Source organism: Drosophila persimilis, unplaced genomic scaffold (genome assembly GCF_003286085.1).
Source record: "Drosophila persimilis strain 14011-0111.01,24,50 unplaced genomic scaffold, DperRS2 tig00000735-arrow-arrow-pilon, whole genome shotgun sequence".
NCBI classification, from domain to species: domain Eukaryota; kingdom Metazoa; phylum Arthropoda; class Insecta; order Diptera; family Drosophilidae; genus Drosophila; species Drosophila persimilis.
The window spans coordinates 26544-45547 of record NW_020825346.1 but is presented as its reverse complement, the minus strand read 5'-3'; the positions used below and the strand labels follow the sequence as shown (position 1 = coordinate 45547).

Below are 19004 nucleotides of genomic sequence, written 5' to 3'. Positions count from 1 at the left end.
AATACAGAAATACAACATTTGGCAGTTAATAGTCTTCTTACAGAGACCAAGAATACGTTCGGGATCTAGATATAAATATATACAGAACACAGATCAAGTACATTAATATGTCAAAAACATGCGATTTTGTGAGAGACATTATTAATTTTTATATTATATTATTAGTTAAAAGTAGATTGAATAACAGAGACAGAGAACGATTAGACAGTGAATGATTAACCTATTTTCGACCATTTTAGTCCTGTTTAGGTGAAAGAGATAAAGAGACAAAATAGGATGGACCTACAAGATTAATTATTATTACTACTATTAGTTTTATTTTCCGTGGTTTAACCGAAGTTGTTATCATGTTTAAATAAAGGGGGTATAAGTAGGCTAAGATTGTTTTTTCATCGGTATATTTGCGGTATATTTGGAAAATGAGAGTATATATCGATAAATCAAACAGTCACACTGTTCTATTCATTCAAAAAGTGAGCGTCGTTTGTGATTTTGTTTCAAATTTTTTCCCCTAAGTTTAATTCGTCCGGTGTCAAGTCTCTTCGCTGCGTGAAGAAGCTTTTTTTCGTTTTGTTGTTTGACTTCCAGTATTTTGCTAAAATGGATATCCGAAGCTGGAAGTCGGTGATCCTCTCTTGGGTAAGTTGAGCATTTTTTTTTAAAATTTTGTTTTGCCTGTGCGTTGTGTGACACTGCTGGCGCATAGCTATATTGTGTGTGTGGGCAATTTTTGCTTGTTTTTTTGAAAATTTGTACATTAAAGGACAATCTATATCAAATTACATGCAAGAGATGATCTTGTTTTCAGATTAAAAGCCGGCATAAAGTTATACTTTCTATGTGTGCGCGTGCGTTCTTGCTGGCCGGTGTCTGCGAGGCTCGCCGCATTCATATGCATCCATACCTGTGAGCCATGCCGTGTGTGTGTGTGTGTGTGCTTGGTTTCAAAATTTCTTGCGTTTAAGCCAACATTTTTAAAAGCCTAATGACAAGCCTTAAAAAGTTAAAAATATTTGAATACAATTCATTTTGGTGGAAAAGGGAGCAGAGCTCTCAATGCTTGACAATAACAATGTTTAAAAAAGTATCCAAATTGTAAGTTGCATTGTAAAATAATGAACATTGGAAGTTCCAGGAACGAAAAGGTTCCTTGCGAAGTGCTGCGTCAGAGTTCTGGTTGTGTGTGTGTGTGTGTGTTTTGCTGCCTGCGCCGCCTGCTGTTCGTGCGTGACCTTGTGTGAATAAATTGGTGAATTTGCTTTTTTTATGTCAAATTGTTTATATATTTAATAGTAATAATTAAATAAAATGGAATGTATGTGGAATCGCGATTAAGAACGAAACGCTGCCGCAGAGCACTACCTGTGCCATCGCGTACATCGCGTGTATATGTATTTGTGTGTGTTTTCTGCGAGGCTGCGCAGCCGCAAGGCTGCAATTAGCCGAAGGTACCCTATGCCTGTGCGTGTTCGTGTGCGTGTGTGTGTGTTTTGTATTTGAGCAGAAGTAGGTATGCGTGTATGTGTGTGGGTGGCAGTGGGAGGAAACAAAAATCCAATGCAAATCCTCAATATAATCCTCTTACAGGTACAGAAATGCGGCTTCGTGGACGAAAATGTGCTGACTCTCGAACAATCAAACATCTATAAATTCTTCGAGCACTATCTGGAGTATCTGGAGTATGATTACAAGCATCTCGCTCTGGACACCACGGACTCGACGCACAGCGATCTCAGTTCGTGCAATGATACACCGCTGATCAAATTTTTGCAAAGTAAGAGACCAAAATGTGTTATTGATTCACCTACTGATCCACTCCCTTTTTGCCGCGAGCAGCCGTTTATCCAGACTTTGGTCCCAATCTGGATACAAGTGGAAACCTCGATCGCAGCGACTATTTTCTGGTGTACACATTGATGCTGCACTATGCATGTGTCATTAAAAAGAGTACACAATATCAAATCAAATGCACAGAGCTCCCGGAGCACATTCAAAAGGCCATAGCATCGTTTTTGTCGCGCATCGTTAATAGTCATAAGATAACACGTTTTTGCCTGGTCGAGGCATTAGAAACGACTAAGAAATTTTTCGAGCCCGCCGCACCGCCTGCAATGGTCTTGCCGTATACGACAAGCACTGTCCGCCAAGCACTGATGGAGGCCGCCATCATTCCCGCCGACCCCGAGGCTCCTGGCACACCCGTAAAGGCCATCACAGATAGTCCACAGACTCCGCAAGATACGCCGTTGCACAGCAGCCGCGACGAATACTCGCCGCTGCCGATTTGCAGCACACCAATGCGTGAGCGGGAGCGTATGACGGTGTTTGAATGGCGACAAGTGATGGATAAATTGGCGGCTACGGAAATCAAATTGGCGGAATTGGAAACAAAATTGACATCGGCTGAACGCAAATTGATTTCGACAGAGAACGAGTATTCCATCTTGGATGAATTGTTTCAGGAAGTATCCAAAACAAAAGTAAATTTACAAAATGGTACGTCCCTCCCACAGCACTTTTCCCCAACAAAATGTTCTCTTACGTATCCCCCCCCCCACCCGTACTTTCTGCAGCTAATAAAGAACTCAAGGCCGAGATCGAGATACTAAGGGAAAAGATTCAAATATTCGAGGAGACGTCCATTAATGAAGAAGCCGACGAGCATAGTAATTTCGAGCATGTGAGTAGAAGAAACCAAAGGGGAAGGAGAGGCTCTAACCTTCCATTCCATTTGTTTTTTTTTTTTTTTTTTGTTTCAGCTTAAGCAAGGCTATGTAAAGGAAATAGCCGCCAAGGAGGCAATCATAGCCGAAATTAACGAACACCTGCAGGATGCGATCAGTGCACATGTCAAGGAGAATGCAAGGGTAAGACCGATATATCCTTTCCCCTCACTTCAGCTTGTATTTATGAACAATACCGAACTCTCCGAACAGGTCCGCGAAATAGAAGAGCAGTTGAAGAAGTGCTTCGACCAAATCAACACGCTCAATCTGACGGTCAATCAAAATAAGGCAAGACTGAGGGACAAAGATTTGGAGATTAGTTGCCTGGAGCGCGACAAGCAGGACTTGGCCCAGTGCCTGAATGTGCTGCGGCAGGAGGCGCAGGGACGTCGTGAGGTGCTGAATGCCTCCTCGGACATGCTGGACACTTCGCTGTCCCCAGGCAGTGTGCCGGAAAATCTTGGCAGCTGTGTGATTGAAAAGCAGCTGCGCGAAAAGGATCAGGAGATATGTCAGCTAAAAGAGGAATTCGCAAAACTCCAGTCGGACATATACAAATTAATCAATGCGGAAGTGAAGGTCGAACCATCCTTCAAGGATCAAACGCAGCTTTTAAAGGCTATTTGTGATGCGCTTATTGTTAGTCCCCAGGCAGCAGCCGAATATGAAACCAGGAAACTTCACAGCGAGATCGAGATCCTACTCGCGAAGCTGCAGAGCGAAAAGGACGCCAGGGCCGACATGCACGATCCGCACGACAAGGAGTGCATCAAAATGACTTGTGAACTGGCATTTATCGACGAGGATTTGGACAACGAGAAGCAGATCGTGGCGAAGCAGCATAAACGAATTCTGGAAGCCCAACAGCGCCTCGACTCTCTAGCCTTGACCGAGAAATATAATAAACAGCTGGATGAGCTGCAGCACCAGTTGGAGATCCTCGAAACTGAACTCTCACAGATGGCCTTGCAAAAGTTAAATAGTCAGCACTGTGTCCTCAACTACCTCGAGGATGAGAAGGCGAGTGATGAGATGTCGCGGCAGAGTCTTGAGGAAACAAAGAGGCTGGAGCAGCAGATCAACTCGAAGCATGATCTGCTGGAGAAGAAGGAGAGCGAGGTGGCTGAGGTAAAAGATCAAATCGCTGTGCTGCAGCAGCAGATGAAGGACGAAGGGGCTAAGGGACGTCTGCAGGCGCCCGCAAGGATGGCTGAGATCGACCAGCTAGTCAAGGACCGCAAAGTTCTGGCGATCACATCACATGAACAGTCTCAACGACTTGCACATCGTCACGATCGGCTGGACAAGCTGGAGCTAGCACGGAAGAAGAAGGAAATACAGATCAAGAATGAGAATCACGACCCTGACTCGGAGATCGGCCGTTACTATGCGCGGGAACTGCAGGAACTGGAAAGTAAATGCCATTTTACGTTGCAAAAATGCGTTCAAGCGAAAGCAGAAGCCGCCGAGCAGGCTGACAAGTTGTCCCACGTGCTGCAGCGTCTGGAACAGATCCAATACCAGAATGAACGCTCGATTGAGGTAGCTACCACCAAAGAGGAGCCTGCGGCACAAAAAGATTCCGATAGAGATCTGATTGCAGAAAAGGATGCGAAAATAGCTGAACTATCAGTCGAAATGATGGTGCTGACAGATAAATTGGACTCCCTGGCCGATGATCGAGCGAGGCTAAAAGCCAGCGCGAAGGAGCATCGGAAAAATGCCTCAATTTTGCAAAAATCTCTCGATCTACTGTCGGCTGAGAGATCGGGGCTAGCGAAAAAGCTTGGGCTGCAAAAAAGTCTTCTGAAGATGTATGGAAAGTCCATAGAAGTTTTGTTGGAAAAGCAGAACAGCCAGAAGGATAATGAAAAGTGTTACGAGCAGAAATTGAAAAAATTGCAAGAAGAACACTCGGACGTTATCAAGAAGCTGGAGCTGGGGATCGATCAATGGCGCGAAAGATACGAAAACCTTGAAAACGATATCAGCGCGCAGAAGGAGATCGCCAGTACGAATGAGCGAAAGCACCAGGACAGACCAAGCACAGTTCAAGCACATGCAGGGACCATTTCGAAGCTTCGAGATGATTATAATACGCTAGAGAAAGACTTACTCCACAAACAGAACTGTTGCGAAGAGGATCGGCAAAAGCTCAACGAACGAGTGGTGCTGCTGACAGAAGAGCGTGACACTCTGAGACTTTATAAAGACACCTTGAAGCAAGAGCTCGGCACTCTGAGCCAAGAGCGTGACACTCTGAAACAGGAGCGTGACACCCTGAGACTTTGTTGTGACACCGTGAACCAAGAGCGTAACAATCTGAACGAGTTGTATGCGACCCTACTGAAAGAGCGTGACAATCTGAACGAGTCGTATGCGACCCTACTGAAAGAGCGTGACAATCTGAACGAGTCTAATGGTACCCTACAGAAAGAGCGCGACAATCTGAACGAGTTGTATGCGACCCTACTGAAAGAGCGTGACAATCTGAACGAGTCTAATGGTACCCTACAGAAAGAGCGCGACAATCTGAACGAGTTGTATGCGACCCTACTGAAAGAGCGTGACAATCTGAACGAGTCGTATGCGACCCTAATGAAAGAGCGTGACAATCTGAACGAGTCTAATGGTACCCTATTGAAAGAGCGTGACAATCTGAACGAGTTGTATGCGACCCTACTGAAAGAGCGTGACAATCTGAACGAGTCTAATGGTACCCTACAGAAAGAGCGCGACAATCTGAACGAGTTGTATGCGACCCTACTGAAAGAGCGTGACAATCTGAACGAGTCTAATGGTACCCTACAGAAAGAGCGCGACAATCTGAACGAGTTGTATGCGACCCTACTGAAAGAGCGTGACAATCTGAACGAGTCTAATGGTACCCTACAGAAAGAGCGCGACAATCTGAACGAGTTGTATGCGACCCTACTGAAAGAGCGTGACAATCTGAACGAGTCGTATGCGACCCTACTGAAAGAGCGTGACAATCTGAACGAGTCTAATGGTACCCTACAGAAAGAGCGCGACAATCTGAACGAGTTGTATGCGACCCTACTGAAAGAGCGTGACAATCTGAACGAGTCGTATGCGACCCTACTGAAAGAGCGTGACAATCTGAACGAGTCTAATGGTATCCTACTGAAAGAGCGTGACAATCTGAACGAGTTGTATGCGACCCTACTGAAAGAGCGTGACAATCTGAACGAGTCTAATGGTACCCTACAGAAAGAGCGCGACAATCTGAACGAGTTGTATGCGACCCTACTGAAAGAGCGTGACAATCTGAACGAGTCTAATGGTACCCTACAGAAAGAGCGCGACAATCTGAACGAGTTGTATGCGACCCTACTGAAAGAGCGTGACAATCTGAACGAGTCTAATGGTACCCTACAGAAAGAGCGCGACAATCTGAACGAGTCTAATGGTACCTTGCTGATAGAGCGCGACAACCTGAAGGTTGCCGAACAGCAACACCAGACGGAAATATCTCGATTTGAGAACATGGAACGAGAGATATGGGGAATGCTGGACAATACCACAGAGAAGATTCAGGCGCTGGCGGAGATAAACGCAGACGAAAACAAGGAGAACCGTCAGCTACATGTCGAGGGCTCTTTGCGTCAGGTGAATTGTCTGGAAATGCTCAAAGAGATACTATATCAAAAGGACATGCAAATCGAAGCCCTGCGCAAGGAGAGAGAAGTGATTCGCAAATCCGAACGTGCCACCAAAAGCACACTCCATATGTTAACCAAAGAATGTGATGCGAAAGAGGCTCGACTCAGCCAGGAGATTGGTAGTCTCAACTACAATTTGAAGCAAGCAAAACAACTTGTCCATCAGCAGCAACTCTCGCAAGACACGGAAACACAGCTAAAGATAGATGCCAGCCAGGCCCTGGAAGCTGCCAAACGAGAATTGCAGGAAGTACGCGAGCAAATGCTGAAAATCGAAACGGAACATGCACATGATAAGCAGCAATTTGAACTGATGGCACAACAATTTCAGGCTCAGCACGCACAGATTCTCCAAGAAAAAGCTGACCTCCAAGCGGACCTTCAGAAGCACACGGTGCAGCTCCTGATGTTCCAGGAAATGGTTCAAGGACACAAAGGGATCATTTTAAAGCAGCAAGATGATTTCAGGACCCTAGAGAAGGACTTACTCCACAAACAGAAGTGTTTGGAAGAGGGTCGCCAAAAACTCTACGAACGAATGCTGATGCTGAAAGAAGAGCGTAACACCCTGACACAGGAGCGTGACACCTTGAAGCAAGAGCTCGACACCCTAAACCAAGAACATGAGGCCTTCAGAAAAGAGCGTTGCACCCTGAAACTTTATAATGACACCCTGAAGCAAGACCTGATCTCAGTTGAAAAGCAGCTCAAGGAGGAGGTGTCCCGCCAGGAGATCGAGACTGAAGCTCGTGCCATGACCGAGAAGCAGCTCTCGTTGGTCCAGCATCAACTGGAGCAGTCTGAACAGAAGTATGCCCGTCTCAAAATCGAGATGACTGACCAACAAACGACCTCGGACGAACGACAGATTCAGTTAAGCAAACAGTTGAATGACGCCAAAAAGGAACTGGCCGAAACGATGCAACGCCTCAGTGCCACATACACGGCGGCTGCCGAGGAGGAGGGGCTACCCGATCGCACGACCCTCCAGCGAGACTGCCAGGTGCTGCAGGCCAAATATCAGGAGGCCAAAACGAAGATTGACGAACTACATGTGAACCTAAAGGACCAGCGCAACGAGATGGAGGGCAAGTTGGAAAAAATGAAAAATAAAATGGTAAGACCTGCCTATGAGTCGACCACCAACCTCCGTGCTGTACTCAGTGGAATCCCTAAAATCCTACGTATTCCGATTCTGATATTATTTATTTTGGTCATATATATATGTTGTATTGCATACCACAAAATTTTAACATAATACACTAACACTGTTCTCTGTTCATTGACTTTATCGCACACTCCACAACTAATTTTCCCTTTCTAATAAATCTAATAATAATCTGTATAATAATCTTAAGCTAACTTTAATCTATGCAAACAATCCAAGGGATAGTTATTTATACCATGCCATGCATGGACTGCATTCTGCCTGCCGTAGATATTTATTATTATTTACTAATCATCTGTATAGTCTGATACAGACCGAATTCCAACCGACATTCTCTTTGAAAAAATACCCAGAATCAGCGGCAGTTGGAGTTCGATTTTCTCTGTCATGTATGTATGTATATATTTGGTATTGTATTTGTATTTTTGTATAGCATTTGGTATATGGTTCTATATGCTGTTATTTTTTGTTGTTGTTGTTTCTGTTCTGTGAAGCTGTGGTTCTGGTGTTTTTTTTTTTTTTTCGTTATTATTCCACAGATACAGAATAACATCGATTCTGATGAAGAAGGGGGAGGACAAAGTACAGCTTGAATTTTAGTTTTGCGCAAAAAAATTGTTTATATTTTTGAAATTAAAAAAAAAAACACGGTTTTTTATTCTCCTATCCTTCCGCCTGCTACAAAAAATCCTTGACACACGCACACACATACACGCACACACTGTCCGACGAACGAACACTCGAACACACCATTCGAATCATTCCGAACGCCATTCGAATCATTCCAAACACCACTCGAAACAATCGAAACAATCGAAACACAGAGCCAGCCAAACGGGAGACGAAAGCGCAACCAGACTGAGGATCAATCCTCAATAAATGAGGGGAACGTAGCTACAACTGTGGTACGAACTGGACCTGATGACAATGATGCTACTGTGATAGAAAGCGCCGAAGACTTGGCTTTGGTTGCAGGCCCTGAAACGTACAAACTGGAACCCAATGCCGAAGTTGGAGATTGCGTAGTTAAATCTGAATCGGAGGAAACATTCGACTATACCGACGCGCTTCTTAGCTCGCTTTCGTGGTGGAAGCGCGTGCTGCGCGGACATTGCCTCACCGTGGGGATAATCATAGTATCAATGGTGGCATATAGTGGCCTGATAGTGTGGATTTTAAAACTGTATGGAATCGACGTGAGCTTGAAGTTGAAGCGCCCCTCGCAATTCTGAGTGTGCTGCATTTTAATTTGTATTTTTTTTTTTTTTTTGTAAATTTTTGATATTTGTTTTCTATTGGTTATTGGCTTTAACTTTAGCTATTGTAATGCTAATGCTAACATATTACCTAGAAGAAGTCGATAGGTTGTTTTGTTTCGAGACTCATGTTTGTGCCGTCCCCTTATCTGTTGCCACTCCACCCACTTATTTCTCACCCACTCTCTCGGATCGCCCCCAAAAAAAAAAAACACCAAATAAACCCCCACACACCGCACCGCACCGCACACACAACTACACACGGACAACACGGACTTGACCCACTGGCAGCGCACCTTGTACACCGCGGAGGTGACACGCATGAAGGAGAAGCAGGAGCGCGAGGCGGCGCATAACAAAGCGGAACTGGAGGTCCTTACATGTCAGGTGAGTGTGAATTTATTTAAAAACAAATTAAAATAATTGCAAAATGTTAGTTTCTTTTTATAAATATTTTGTATATATTTTTTTAAAAGTTTCAAACAAATATCTATACAAAATTGATTTAAATTCTGAAAAGTTGATGTAATTATTGGATCATTCCCACACAGAACAACAAATACGAGGAGCATACACGGAAGCTCTCCAATCAGATTGTTCGCTTGAACGAAAGGATACTCGAGCAACAGAAGCAGCACGCGATAACCACAACAAAATTGCGCCACATGCAGGCCACCTCGGAAGCCACCAAATCCTCATCTTCACTTTCCACACTGACTGTCGCTGGAAGCGCAACCACAGCGGCCACAGGCACCGGCACGGGCACGGGCACGGGCACGGCAGCATCCGCCACCGAGGACTGGCAACCCTTCAAGCGTCCCAGTGCACCCTCCTCGAATCTGGCAATGGAAGATGAAGAGGGGGAGGTGTTCAACAACACCTATTTGACGGACCTAAAGCTGGGCCGTGTGCCGGATATAACGTGAGTTCTTGGACATCCACTGGCATCGCATCCATAAGTCATTCAATTCTGTTTGCAGCGCGGAGGAGCTAAACTATCGAAACTCGCTGCAGCCGCCGCATCTGAGGAGCACCTATGCGGCCCAATACGATGTGGGAAGCCAGGACGAAGATCTCAAAGTAAGCCACATCCAGATCCAGACGCAGAGCAGCAACAGTGCCACCAACAGCGACAAGGGCAACAAGGCTGCAACACCCGCAAAGGCGCAGGCAAAGAGAGCGCAGTGGGCACGCATCTGGCCTAATCGAAGAACATAAAATATAATCAAACACAACACACAATTTCCAGATGATGTAAAATGTAAAATGGAAAAACACGACCCCCATAGGGTTTAGAGTAAGATCAGATCCTCTTGTACATTGTGAAGTGTCCGTCCTCCTTTGCTCGCTGTCGCTGTCGCTTGGTTTTCGTTTTGGCTGTTGTATCTCTGTGTTCCGTGTTCTGTGTGTTTTCTACTACTAATCCCAGTTTGAGTTTTCTATCCACCAACCATCCTCACACGTTTATTCCGTTTCTCTCAGGACGGACCACATAGTCTGGACGACAGCATGAGCGCCTTGCTTAGCTCTTCGGCGAGCACTGGGGCCCGCAAGAAGTCAATGGGCACTCACTACAAGCGTCCTGGTCCGCCCACACCCAGCAAGAACGGCGGCCGCTTGTCCTTCGGCAGCTCAGAGCCGCCGCGGGAGATACTGCGCGAGACTTGCGAGAATACCGGCACCTCAAAAACACCCACACGCTTCAAGATGTTCACCTCGCGCTTCAGCATCGGCAGCACCACCAGCGGCAGCAGTGGCCTGCCCCGTGATGAGGTAAGACTGGTAGAGATGAGTGTTTGGTTATTGTTTCTTGTTGTATGTGTTGTATGTGTCGTCTCTGGCTTGTGTATCTGTAAGTCTGTTTTGTGCTCGTCTTCGTCGTCGTCCCTGGGTCTATTGTTTCGTGTGGCTACAGTCCCTGCTATTGAATGCCTACTGAACTTCTGATCCACAGCGGCCGCTACGTCGGGAGCGGCCGAATCTATTGACCGGCATGCAGCGCCGCAGACTGCAGCTACGTCAGTCCTCAGGCCTCTTCTGCACCTCAACGCCACGCAAGAGCCGCTCCTACTACGATCAGCGACGTCTGATATGTGCTAGCGATGCAATCTCAGATCAGGAGGAGGATGAGGAAGAGGAAGAAGTCGAGCAAGAGGGTAATGAGCAGGAACCAGAACAGGAGCAGGAGAATGTGGCCGAGGAGCTAGAGGAGGAGGGCACACCGCACTTGTCGAATGCCGCACTGTTGGCTATCACCCGTGGAGTGACCCGCAGGCTGAGCAACGATCCACGCTACAGTTCCCCTAGTTCGGGGTCCACTCCTCAGTTCGCCGGCGGCAAGCGGAAATATCGCAAGGGACGTGTCTCCCTTTGCTTGCACGGCAATATCTTTGCCAGGAGCCGGCCGCTGACGAAGAACACTGCCGCGGCCCATGCAGGAAATCTCAAGCAGCAGCGCGAGAAGCTGAAACAGCAGCGCCTGAATCGCTTCGATCAGGGAAGGCACTTCAACGAGTCCCCTGTGCCGGCAGTCACCTTCCAGCAGTCACCCATCGCAGACAATCTGCTCAGGCACCACCAGGCACCGACGAATGTCACCTATAAGCTCCTCCAGCCGCTGGACCGCTGCGCCAACAATAACTACAGCCAGCACAATCGCAACAAAGAGCAGCAGCAGCAGCAACAGCAGCAGCAGGACCAGCAGCTGCTACTGATGATGGGCCAAACGGTGGTACTAAGGCCAGAAGAGCAGATCCTCGACGATGGATTGCTGCCAGTGGCAGCGACCACATTTAACGTCAGTGAGACCGATAGTACAGATATGTGGCAGCATCGGCAGGGATTCGAGGGGGAGAATATCCAGGCTTGGTTGACGGAATATGCCAGAGAGAGGGAGACCCCAATCGAGATGGAAAACGAGGACAGCCATGGCGGACATTTTGAGCGGTTGTGCAGGGAAACGGAGTCGACGGCACCGTTTGAGCTCCAGCCGCTGCACTACAAAGAGCAGGAGGAGCAGCCAAAGGTCAGATCGGTGCTGCGGCTCAATATTACGGGCACCACCAGCGTGTGCACGACCAATGCCAGCTGTGCCACCAATCTCACCAGTGCCTCGTCGCAAAAGTCCTGTACAATCTACTCCCTGGGGAACATACAGTCGGAGCCCCTGCCGAAAATGACCATCACGCATGTGGAGCAGCGGTTGGTGCACCACGAGCGAAGGACAAAGGCGCTGACGCTGCGTGAACTGTGGTACACCTTCTGTCGCCTCAATCTGCCTGGCCGTCTGATGCTCAGCCTGGCGCTGGCTCTTACGATGATGCTGTGCTCTCAGGTGGCGGACAGGATGGCCGTGGGTGTCACCGCGGCTTTTGGATTACTGCTTTTGGTCCTTTCGCTGAGCTGTGGCAAGTAGATGGATGCCAGAAGGAGAGACGCATACCAGAATAAAGACATAAAACACACACACACACACACAACAAAAAAATACTCAGTTAATAAAAGCTTCTTCCATTCCACAAAACATTATCCCATTGCTTATACACCCGATATATATTTGTTCCATTCGCAGAATTCGCCGCCCAAGCGCCGCCTTAGCAACATGTTCAAGAGGAAATAAATGTAAATAAATGTCCATGTACAGAGAAAAAACCGACGCCAACCAGCATTAAGCCAAATAATTATTAAGAATTCTTGAATATTATTACTTTTTTTTTTGACACACACTAAAGCCTGAAAAAAAAAAAAAACAAATCCACAGAGAGTATACCATGTATATGACGAGGATACAATATATGTTTTTTTCTTGTGTTCAATGTACATACACGAAAAGGATACAATTTTTTTTGTTTAAATAAAAACCAAACCAAATGAAACGAAACAATGCAAAGCAATGCAGTGCCGAATGGAGTCAAAACAATTAAATGCATGTTTATTGTATAGTACCTATGTATCAGCAGTATATGGGTCGGTTGGCCAATGCAATGAGATGCCGAGCCGCATTATCTCAGGTCATGTAAACCGAGATGAACCGCTGTGACAGATAAAACTTATCTTGTGCCATTGGGTAATCATCGGCCCTACAGCCAAACGACGGGGGTAATGCTCTGTTCATTGGGCAAGACAAATGTGGACCTGCCAGCCCACATGGGTGGGGTAATTTTTAATTCCATTTCTCATCATATTCTTACGAGAATTGCCATTTAAGAGACTCCCATTACAGCTAGCGGAACAGACATCGAGAAGATTGGAGGAGACTGGTGATGTTTTGATTTGAAAAGCCCCAAAACAAGTTTTATATTGTTAAAAAGAAAGTTATATCACAATGAGTATAGAACTGTAATAGCCCAAAACTCCGTCGGTTGGGTACATTATTTGTTTCATCAAAGCGGAGAAGGATAAGTAAATAACTACGATGCAGTGTAAGTAACAGAGAGCAGTTGAATTAACACAAAATAAACTAAAACGACTTCCCTTTTTGATAGGGTGGATCTTTCAACACTTGCACCACTTAGCTGGTGGCTTATCAATGGGACGTTGGCGCTGCCGGTGACCGAAAGAAACGGCAAACAAGAAAAAAGAAGTTAAAGAAAACAGGTCTGATACGGACAAGGTGAACAGGAGGCTCGCTTCACCGACCGACCGATCGACCGATCGACTCACTGGCCAACTGGCCCGACAAATCGGAGAGTGTTGCGCGTATGATGCAATGGCAAGGCTAGAGCGACAAAACATATATATTTTTTTTTGTTTATCGCGTAATGAAATGGCTGTAAATGTATGTAAATGCCAGCCTGAGGGGGTAGGGGTAAGTACTAGACACTTTCAACAACAGACGTGAGTAAGCACAAATCAGTGCAAGCGAAAACTGCACCAATAACAAACAACAAGAACAGCCAACTATGTAAATAACAACAATAATAAACGATGTCAAGCACAAAGATCCACAAAAACCATTACATATCATACCAATAAGTAAACAATACTTTAGCTGTAGAATACATCATCTGAAAAACCAAGAGAAAACGAACAACAATAGAGAAAACAAACCATCAACAACAAGCATATCAAATTACAACAATACTATTTTGTAAATTACATAATTGCAACCAACAATAACGAAACTCAACTACAAACCACTTTCCCAAGGAGGATTACCTCCTACAAAAAAAATGATCATCAATTTCAATAGAAACAATACATCAATTGCAGAGCTAAAACAACAAAATTTAAAAAAACCAAAAAGAACTAATGGAAACCCTCACCAATATGAAATCATCGAGATTGCCGAGATTGAATCAGAAGAACACCTTATTCCCTTTTATAGTACAGCTGGTAAGATTGGACATGGGGTGCCCAGTTATATATAGAACCGAAGACCATCAATTGCAAATTTATAGTACTGCTAATCGGATTAAAGACATTCAGACTAAATCGATATTCGTCTTCAGGTTTTGATTGACGAATTCAATTCAATGTTTAAGAATAACTAAATTATTCCTTTGACAACTGTTCAACTCCTTAATACGATCGGGTTAGCGGGTTCCGTTATAATCCGATTTGCCGTCCAATTCTCCACAGTTTATGGATCTGTTTTGATCAAAATATTGTCCTTTGTCCGTTGTCTATTTTTTGGCATTTGTCAGATTTTTGAATTGTTGAAAAGTGAAAGCTGCAACGTAGTTCCATTGTGCATTCCTGTTGGACTGGTGGGGAGATCAGCGTTAGAAAATGCCCCGGTATGCCCCGAGTGCTCCGGTTTGCATTGTTCAACATTGCATTGCCATAGATCATCTGTGGGGATAGGTGTACTGGTCCCGTCCCTCATGCATATTCGTTTATGTTAATGCTCGACGATTACGGCAAGTGTTGGAATTCCATTTCCCAGATGTTAAGTTCTCTAGGGAATCTATATTTAAAACTGTTAAGGGAGCAACGCATGCACGGTACAGGAGGAACAGCCTCACAATTCTTCAGGGTGATGCCTTTAAAGCATCTTTTTAGCAGAACACATCTCTAGAGCATTCCTATCTATGCCTCATCATAATTCATACGCAAAAGGACTTCTTCCTGCAGCGTTTATCGCATTTCCTGAAGGAATAGTTGTTCCATAAGATTGAATGACATTTTGGGGCGAAGGGAAAACCTATCTGCATTACGGCGGCTACTGTCGGAACTCGATATGCAATATGGTTTATGGTTGATTGGTTGGTTGCTGTGTGTTTTGTTTGAATTTCGCCCAAGACGTTATAGACAGCTTTGGCGCATTTAAATGAATCGATGAATCGATGCGACGGCGACTGCGATGGCTGTGGCTGAGGCTGAGGCTGAGGCGGTGGCGGTGGCGGCTGTTGTTGTTTATCAAATTGAATATCTGGTTCCGAGGCAATATATGAATATAATTTCGACTCAACGGCGAGTATTCAAATCAGAGTGTTAGGTCGGGTCGACGATGGGTTGGATTGCGGGGGGAACGGTAGCTCCGATCTCCGATCACCGAGCGCTCCGTAGTTGTTGTTCTTTTGGTTTGGGTTGGTGGTCGGCCCTCTCGGCCGAAGTCAGGCGCGTGCTGTGAGTATTGGGTCCATACGGCGCTATACGAGTATATGTGCCATATACCCCCAATGTCTATATATATACTACATGCCTATATAGCGGCGACCGACCAAACGAAACGCCAGCCAACCAGCCAGACAGCCAGCCAGCCAGCCAGAGGCGATAAAAGCCCCAAGAGATCACCGAAGTAGATCAGTTTAGTTCAGAATTCGCAAACGACCCAAAGGAAACCCCTTAGCTCCACCGACTTTCAACACTCCACACACCCCAGCAGACAGCACCGCACAAGGGAGCACAACCACAGTAGCCACCCTTCCGACAGTCGACCAGAGCGCCCGCAGAGACCGCATTTCTAATGCTCGTCTGGAACGATAAACAGGATACAAACTTTACATTCATTTGAGGCCCCTGGCACCCTGCAACAGACGCCCCAGAACGCTGCAAGGAATTCGATTACCGTCCCGCAAAAAAATACCTGGATATTTTTTTTTTTCTTTTCATTTGACTTTTTGTTGGTTTTTTGTTGAGTGTATCAGTGAAGCGCCTGCCTGGTGATAATGCCCAGCAGTGTTGCCAAGGAGGGCTACCAATTTCAGAGGGCCAATAGCCGCAATCAGCAGAGCAGCAGCTGCCCGAGTAGGAGTGCCAGCGGTTCGCCAGCGGCAGTCACGCCCCCCAGCTGCGACGATGTCGTGGACGAGGCCCTGGCCGAGCTTCAGCTGCAATCGCAGCAGCAGAAGCAGAAGCAGAAGCAGATGATCCATTCAGTCAAGGGCCGCTCCGGCTGGCAGATCAAGTCCTCCAAGCTGGCCTTCAACACACACAATCGCATTCGGAACATTGTGGAGTCGCTGAAGATCAAGCCGAATCCGGAGAAGCCCATGATACCATTGTCCATTGGTGAGTACTTCAAACGAATCAATCGAAATAGGGATCGAGTAGGGAATCCAATCTTATAAGGGATCTCTCAAGATTAACATCATTTAGATTCAAGGGGCTCAAGAGTTTTGGCAGTTCTTTTTCAAATTCTAAAGTATTTCAAGAATCTTAAAAATACATTTCTTTGGATGGTTAAAGATCTATGGGGTTTAAGAGAACAGGAGGTTAAATCTGGCAGTCCTCTAAAGTATTAAAACAACCATTGGAATATACAATTTAGGATTACAAAGATCTATGGGATCTGTTTCTGTTTCAATTTTTGTTCAATATACTATGGAATCCCTGAGGTTATATAATTTTGTTACGGATTCATTGAGTTTTATGAGATACATCTCTCCGATGGGTTATATATCTGTTCTTAAACATTTTAGGCATTGGTTTCTCAATATCCAATCCAATCCATCCGTTTCCTTTAGAATTTATGAGCAAAACTAGAAATATCAACCCCCACTATATGGTATATATTTTATCGCACGATATTGATACTGTAAAACTATATAAGTTGTTGATGGGATATTGAGATGGGGAACCTGATTCCATCCAGAAGTTTATACTCTGACGTTTATGCTCCAAGTTTTTGCGACGGCAAAGCATTTAAATATTTTTGGGTCTCGTCTCTGGCATAAATTGATGAAACTTGTTTGGGCGACCACGAAGACGAAGACTTGAGGCAGTACTTGTCTGCCGGATAATATCTATATATACCATATGTACTATACTATATGATCAGTACATGATCAGTGGATGGGCACACGCCCACAATCATTGACCAATCAGCGATAGTGGCTGTGAGGTCCTCGAACTAGCCAAATCGATGAAAGCAAATCGGTGCGAGTTTCTATTTTTGTGCTAAAATATTCCAGATACCAGATTTATATAAAAACAAATCTGTATTCTTGATTCTGTTGTTGGTTTCGGAATCGGTATCGGTATTTGTTTTAGATACTGTTGCTTTTGTCATATTTTCGCAGCGAGAGGCACGCGCTCTGTATTTGTTTCATTGCGATAAGAATTTGCATAAAATGTAGTTCCACCTGTTTTTTGTGTGCTGCGGACTGGGGCCTGGGAGTCAGGGAACCAGAACATTCGCAGCCTAAGCCTGCCTGTCTGTATCCCCCCCAGAGAGAGTCGGGAATCGCCGCAGCTATAGGCGGAAATAAACGGGTTAATCACCTGATTCCTCATCATTCCTAATGGCTAATCCTCCACATTTCTGCTTGCAGGTGATCCCACAACATTTGGCAACCTAAAGGCCGCCGATGAGACGATGAAAGCGGTGCTGCATTCCCTGGAGAGTGGAAAATTCAATGGATATGCCCACACCCAGGGCCATGAGGCGTCGCGCCAGGCGGTGGCCCAGTACAGTGCCCATCAGCGGCCAGAGGGTGCCATCGAGACGAGCGATGTGGTGCTCTGCAGTGGCTGCTCCTCGGCTTTGGAGTACTGCATCCTGGCGCTGGCCGATCGCGGCCAAAATGTGCTGATACCACGGCCGGGATTCTGTTTGTATCACACTCTGGCCGAGGGCCTGGACATCGAGGTGCGTTATTATGATCTGCTACCCGATCAACAGTGGCGCGCCGATCTCGTCCAGCTGGAGAGCCTGATCGATGAGAATACGGCGGCCCTGCTGATCAATAACCCAAGCAATCCCTGTGGCAGTGTCTTTGATGAGAAGCATTTACGACAGCTGATAGACGTCTGTGAGCGCCACTATCTGCCCATTATAGCCGACGAGGTGAGTGGCCTGTCCAATGTCTAATATCCTATCCACTGTAATCTCTGTTTTTCTCAGATCTACGAGCACTTTGTGTTCCCTGGCTCCAAGCATTTGGCCGTGAGCAGTCTCACCCGAGAGGTGCCTGTCTTGTCGTGCGGCGGCCTCACCAAACGCTTCCTGGTGCCGGGCTGGCGCATGGGCTGGATAATTGTCCACGATCGCAAGCAGCGGCTGGGCAATGCAGTCATCGGCTTGAAGAACATGTGCGGCCGCATCCTCGGCTCGAACACCATCATCCAGGGCGCCCTGCCCGAGATACTGGCCAAGACACCGCAGTCCTACTTCGATGGAGTGATCCAAGTGCTCTACGTAAGTTGAAGATCGGTTGCTTTCTGGCTCTTGGCCACGCTCTAACAGATGGTTTCCCCCTTTGTCCACAGTCGAATGCCAGCTTGGCCTACAAAATGCTCAAACAAGTGCGCGGCCTCAATCCCGTGATGCCGAATGGGGCTATGTACATGATGATTGGCGTGAGCATCGAGCGCTTTCCGGCCTTCAAGGACGACACACACTTCGTGCAGGAGCTGGTGAACGAGCAGAGCGTGTTCTGTCTGCCTGGCAGCTGTTTCGAGTATCCCGGCTATGTGCGGATTGTACTCACAGTGCCGCTGGCAATGATCGAGGAGGCCTGTGTCCGCATAGCCGAGTTCTGCGAGCGTCACTACAAGAAGGAGGACTCATCGCGGTCTTTCATCGAGCATGGCCTGCTCGACGAGGAGGAGCTCGGCTTCTGATCTTCTGATCTGGGAGCAAAACACATTTATTAGATGATCTAGACTACATAAGTATATATACTATATATATATATATATATATATATATCAATCATTAACTATCCAATATAAGGAGTATTGTCTCAAAAAATTGCTGGAAAATTGAAGCGCCGTCCCATCAGCG

General features: G+C 46.1%; 2 protein-coding genes and 1 long non-coding RNA gene across 4 annotated transcripts; all 3 read left to right on the top strand.

Moving 5' to 3' along the window:
* Positions 1 to 520: 520 nt before the first annotated feature.
* LOC6599305 (sporulation-specific protein 15) lies at positions 521 to 12472 on the top strand. 2 transcript variants are annotated; one of them, XM_026992440.1, is made up of 9 exons: positions 521 to 639; positions 1588 to 1774; positions 1837 to 2496; positions 2574 to 2680; positions 2760 to 2867; positions 2937 to 5057; positions 5394 to 7526; positions 10316 to 10606; positions 10788 to 12472. In XM_026992440.1, exons 1-9 carry the CDS (start codon positions 601 to 603, stop codon positions 12246 to 12248), a joined length of 7107 nt encoding a protein of 2368 aa, XP_026848241.1. In that variant the 5' UTR covers positions 521 to 600; the 3' UTR covers positions 12249 to 12472. The 2 variants fall into 2 exon arrangements, with proteins under 2 accessions (XP_026848241.1, XP_026848240.1); XM_026992439.1 differs by having other exon boundaries at positions 522 to 639; positions 2937 to 7526.
* A 577-nt stretch (positions 12473 to 13049) lies between these two features.
* Positions 13050 to 13773, top strand: LOC113566508. The gene is made up of 2 exons (XR_003409114.1): positions 13050 to 13254; positions 13318 to 13773. It is a non-coding gene; the product is annotated as an uncharacterized LOC113566508 (long non-coding RNA).
* Positions 13774 to 15509: 1736 nt separating this feature from the next.
* LOC6599304 (tyrosine aminotransferase) lies at positions 15510 to 18939 on the top strand. The gene is made up of 4 exons (XM_002024197.2): positions 15510 to 16288; positions 17551 to 18065; positions 18123 to 18416; positions 18488 to 18939. The coding sequence occupies exons 1-4, from the start codon at positions 15946 to 15948 to the stop codon at positions 18839 to 18841; spliced, it is 1506 nt and encodes a 501-aa protein (XP_002024233.1). The 5' UTR covers positions 15510 to 15945; the 3' UTR covers positions 18842 to 18939.
* The last annotated feature ends 65 nt before the right edge of the window (positions 18940 to 19004 follow it).